General features: G+C 34.2%; 1 protein-coding gene across 1 annotated transcript; it reads left to right on the forward strand.

Annotated features, from left to right (window-relative positions):
• On the forward strand, positions 1-5,428 carry LOC109158212 (cycloeucalenol cycloisomerase). The gene is made up of 8 exons (XM_019306097.1): positions 1-171; positions 280-428; positions 980-1,063; positions 1,261-1,302; positions 1,572-1,682; positions 1,771-1,962; positions 2,159-2,256; positions 4,898-5,428. The coding sequence occupies exons 1-8, from the start codon at positions 168-170 to the stop codon at positions 5,076-5,078; spliced, it is 861 nt and encodes a 286-aa protein (XP_019161642.1). The 5' UTR covers positions 1-167; the 3' UTR covers positions 5,079-5,428.

Below are 5,428 nucleotides of genomic sequence, written 5' to 3' on the forward strand. Positions count from 1 at the left end.
TGTTTAATCTGAAATTAGCTGTCCTTAAATAAAATAAAATAAAATATAATAATAGCAAAAGAAAACAACAATGAAATTGATTCCTCGTAGCCGTGGGTGTTGTCCTGCTCCGCTCAAATCTAGATATTGGAGTACCGAATTTCAAGCTCCTCTCGAATCTAACGGAAATGGGTATGTCACTCACTGCTTCCCACATCTCCGTAAAACCCAATCGTATTACGGATTTGTATGAGATTTTAGATGAATTCTAATGTGTGGGGCATCCATACTTGCTTGCAGGCAGTAAAGGAGTGAGTTCGAGTTCGAGTTCGAATCTGTGGTTGGCTCCAAACCCTAGCAAGAGATGGGGAGAGGTCTTCTTCCTTTTATACACTCCCTTTTGGCTCACCCTCTGCCTCGGCATTGTCGTTCCCTACAAGCTCTATGAGGTATCTCTCTTCAATTTTTTTATTCATTTATTTAATGTTTTCTGGTTTAGTTCTTTTCAATTATATTATGAATTGTATTAATAGCGAGTTCATTACTTCGTCGAATTCAACTCTCTACAATGCAGACTATAATTCATTGATTAGTTTCGGTTCAAATAAATGGTACAAATCTCATTGGAAAAGTTGAAAGACAAAAAAAAAAAAATTATATATATAGCTTTTTCATCTTTCAGTGTGGTGAAGGTACCACAATCATAATGAAGGATTTGGAAATTTATCTTCTGTCGGTGTTTTATTTAGGTTTAACCTTCACTTTTAAGCACATCTTATGCAATTTTTAGTCAATATTTTGCTCCAGCATCCACTGTTTGTTGTTGCTTGAATAAGATAAGCATGACTATGGCTATGGCTAATAAATTATGGTTAATAAACTGAACTTTGGGCCTTTACTATTTTGAGCTTCTTTCAGTTTTTAAAAATACACTCTTTTTCTCATTCATAAGATTGCTTGTTCATAACTTCTAGTTAAATGCCCCATTATCTTCTTGCAGAAATTTACAGAATGGGAGTACCTGCTTTTGGCACTTGTTTCAGCACTTCCTGCTTTCATAGTTCCAGTGATATTTGTTGGAGAGGTAATTTACTGAGTCCTTCCTGTTATTGTTTGATTAGGACATTCCTAATTATGCTTATTGATGCTACAAAAATAGAAAGCCAATGAATTAACACTATTTGCTGGACAATGTTCCTTTCGAGTCTTGGTTGTGCATAATGAGTCCTGTAACCCAAGATTGATAATGAATACAAATATGCTTTTCCATGTGTTTTGCAGGCTGATAGGAATATTCATTGGAAGGATCGGTACTGGGTAAAGGCAAGTGTTCTTGAAAAGTAAAATTTCAATCACTTATCTGTAAACCTGGGTTGTATATCTTAATTTTTAGTGTCCTAACTTTTTGCACTTCATTATCTGTAATCTTATAGAATCCTGAAAATTATTGTTGTTTATTTATTTATTTAAATTATGGTGGATCTTCTCCTTCTGGCTTTCTCAATCTTTTTATTTAAGAGTTGCTTTGCATTGTTGTTGTTTTTGTTATTATGGTTATTATTTTACTAACAACTAAGTTGCTGTTACCCCAGGCAAATCTCTGGATATTAATTTTTAGCTATGTTGGAAATTACTTTTGGACTCATTATTTCTTCACAGTGTTGGGTGCTTCTTACACATTTCCTTCATGGAAAATGAATGATGTAAGTACAATGTTGAAACATTAATTTCACCCTTATAAATTGCTTGATTTCTTGTTCTCTTTCCTAAGAACACCGCTGTCATATGCAGGTGCCCCATACAACATTCCTTCTGGCACATGTATGCTTCCTGTTTTACCATGTTGCGTCGAACATAACACTTCGTCGACTACAGGCGTCTATTGCTTACTTACCAGAAAACATTCAGTTGATTTTTAAAGCAAGCTGGATCCTAGCTTTTGCTTATTTTATAGCTTATCTGGAGACCATAGCCATTTCCAGTGTATGTGGTGAATACATCTTGTATAAAATTTTGCTTCATTCAGTGTAGCCCTTACCAAAATATCTTCTTAAAGTGATTGTTTATACCAGAATTTGTTTCATTTGAATATTTTACTTAAAACATCTGATACATTAGAGACAATGCTGCCAAGTTACTAATTTTCTTTCCTTTTTTTTTTTTTTTTGAAAATTTGCAGTTCCCCTATTATGACTTTGTGGACAGAGCATCCATGTACAAAGTTGGCTCCTTGTTTTATGCAATTTACTTCATTGTAAGCTTTCCTATGTTTTTGAGGTAAGAACCCAACTCAGAGATGCCAACTTTCCTCTATTTATTCTTACTTTTTGCATGCTTCCACGATCTTATTGTGTGATTTTACATTATCTGCACTAATTTATAAATAAAACTCCAATAAAGCTTCTTGACATTAGATATTATGATATCACTAATTTTGCATTAGCTATTTGAACTATAAACATTAAAAAAAAAATAAAAATTGAATGAATACAAAGTAGCTCAACTTTATCCGAAAACAAATAGCATATTAGATTGACAGAACGAATATAAAAGTTTCTTAGGAAATTGTTACCAATGATTCAATGGTATAGACTAAAATCTGTCATGAGGTGTTTGAAGTATTTCAGCTGATGGATAGTAACTTGGTCTTACAGAATAAACATGTAAAATTCTTGGACAGTTCATTTCCATTCCTTAGAGAACCCAAGATATTGATTCTTGCATTGAGCTGTGGATGAATCTAGATTGTGAGATGAATGTATATTCTTGACCCAAAGTATACTGTTTCTGGTGTATGAAGAAAGTTTAAAAAATAATCTGAGGTTATTATTATTATTGGACAATTATTGTCTTCAAACAGTTACAGCCAATTTGTAGTATAGTCTTGATCTAAAGTATATAGTTTCTTATGTATGAAGAAAACTAAAAAAAACTAATCCATGAGGTCACTGTTGGTTTTTTTTTTTTTTTTCCTCAATTATTGTCTTCAAACAGTTGAAATACACTAATTTTCAAGCAAAGGAATGAATTTTATAGCCAAATTGTAAGTTGTAAAACAACTTTTGCATACATTTTCATTTTATCTCCAAAAAGAGTGTTCATTACTAAAATTAGAGATTTAAAAAAAAAAAAACAAAAACAAAAACTGCACTTTCCTGCATTGTTCTATGCTAAGCAAGTAAGAAGTAGCTACACTTGATTTTTTATTTGTAATTTGTAATATATAGAAAGTAGAAATCTGGCCAATTACATTCCTATGTAAGCATATCTAGCCTTAGTTTGTAAGTAAACCATGCAATCTATTAATATTAATAAAATCATATATCTTATCTGTTCATCACCCTGCCAAGCCTTTCAATTCTCAATTTCAACATGGTATTAGAGCTTCAAACCTAGATATCTTTTTCAAAAAAGTTTTCCCATCAGAAAATCAGCTTTTCCGGCTTGTCTCGCGACTTTTCTTGTTTAGAGCATCTCTGGTGGTTGTCTCAAGAATGACACCACCACATTGTTCAGGAAGTTGTCGTGACCCTTAGCTAGAAAGCCCATCGCTGGAACATTGGTGAAGCGCCATCACACTTCTACACAGAAATGATAGTGTGCCGTTAATTTTTGGCAAGATCTTCAGTGGTCTAATCACCTCACCGCCGGTGACCTTGTTTGGAAAATTTCATCATCATTTGTTGCCATCTTTTGTGTCTTGTTGGCGAGTCTCCTTCATGCGCTGGTGCATGAAGGCTGAAGCCACCTCCTATGGGCTATGACTGGTGAAAATTTTCCAGATCCCTTTTTAATCATTTTTAGGTCTTTCTAGTGAATTTTGAAGGTCTTTTTGTATCTATTGCCAAGTTTCTTTCTAGGGTGTTCAATTTTGACACTACCATATTTTATTTTGTTTCCTTATTTTTGATATGCCATATTCATTTCCTGTGACGTTCAATTTTGGCACTACAATATTTTATTTCCAAAGGCTGTTTATTATTTCTAGAGTTTCAACTTTCAAGTAAGGGGAAGTGCTTCTATCAACAACCAACAAGTGTTCTATTTTATTCTTTTAAGTGCTATGGGCTTCTCTTCATTGCTTTTGGCTATCTTTATTGTTATAGGCTCTACTGTTGTGAGTCAGATGTATCCCTTTACTACTCTTGATCCATTTCACCTCTACCACTCTTGATGAATGCTTTTTGGTGTTTGTCCTAAAGTGCTTGTATTGTCGTGTTATTTTGAGGCTGTTTGTGTTCAACTCCTTAGCACTTTCATCATCATTCTCAAGAGTTGTGTATAACATTGTGTCTTTTGAAACCATCTAGCACTGTTATCCTCTAGCCGCGTCTATTCTTCTTTTGTAGTTTTGAATCAGGTGCGTTGTCTTAATTCAAGTTTGGAACTTTGGATGTTCCAACTTAAAGGGGGGTTTGAAATTTAGAAAGTAGGAATCTTAGTGTATCCCTAATCGTAACCTAGCTCATTAGTTAGCTCTATTCTTTCTTTCCTTGGTTTTTCAATTCACATATTTTGCTTATGCCTAACTGGCGGGTGGTGGCTATTTGCCACCCTTTAGACCTTTCAATCCCTCCAATTCAATGCTAATCTGTACCATTAGTGCATGAAAGTTACCTCTTGTTTTTTTTTTTTTTTTTTTTTTTCCTGCAAATTTGTAGACCATAAAATTATCCAGTTTATTTGTGGAGAAATGGAACCTAGAGATGTACCTATAATATCTATTTAAAAACCAATATCACTTAACAATCTTGCTTTACTTATCTGTTGTATGAGAAATATAGCCAGCTGAAAGGAACTTGTGTTATTTGCAACTGCTTTCCAGTTTCTCTTCACTTTGCCATTTTCATTGATGGGGTTTAGTCATTCTCCTAATCAATTTTCCATTTTTTTTAATGGGATTTATTTTAATGCACAGAATCGATGAGAAACCTGGTGAGCTGTGGGACTTGCCAAGGGTTGCCATTGATGCTTTGGGAGCTGCAATGCTTGTAACCATTATACTTGATCTATGGCGCCTTTTTCTAGGACCCATCGTTCCTATTCCAGAAACAAAGCAATGCCTTCAACCGGGACTTCCATGGTTTCAAGGACATTGAGTAGGATTGTAGTTCGAGAATGGTCTCTTGGATGAGTAACTGTTTGCTGTTTTTGGACTAAATTTAGGGTGTGTTTGGAAATCAGGAAAATGATCTGGGAAATGTTTTCTGGAAAATGAGTCATTTTTCAGAAAACATTTTCTTTTTCAGTGTTTGGTTGTATTCCAGAAAACTGTCTCAATTCAAAGTATGAAATCCCACTATCCCAGCATGTCCAACGTGTTGCATTGTCTTGTTCTCGAGCGGGCTCAGATTTTATCTCCAAGACAAATGTCTTGAACTTTATGCTACATGTTAAAATCTAAGTTTTGAAGTATTTGCATATTTTGGTTAATGGCTTTATTGTTATG

The sequence above is a fragment of the Ipomoea nil genome, unplaced genomic scaffold (genome assembly GCF_001879475.1).
Source record: "Ipomoea nil cultivar Tokyo-kokei standard unplaced genomic scaffold, Asagao_1.1 scaffold2805, whole genome shotgun sequence".
Classification (NCBI taxonomy): Eukaryota; Viridiplantae; Streptophyta; class Magnoliopsida; order Solanales; family Convolvulaceae; genus Ipomoea; species Ipomoea nil.

What these genes read in the sequence shown, in the direction of transcription:
- LOC109158212 (XM_019306097.1), top strand. An exon ending in AGGATCGGTACTGGGTAAAG is followed by an intron (nt 1,303 to 1,571) that starts GCAAGTGTTCTT and finishes CTGTTACCCCAG; the next exon opens with GCAAATCTCTGGATATTAAT. An exon ending in CTTCATGGAAAATGAATGAT is followed by an intron (nt 1,683 to 1,770) that starts GTAAGTACAATG and finishes TGTCATATGCAG; the next exon opens with GTGCCCCATACAACATTCCT.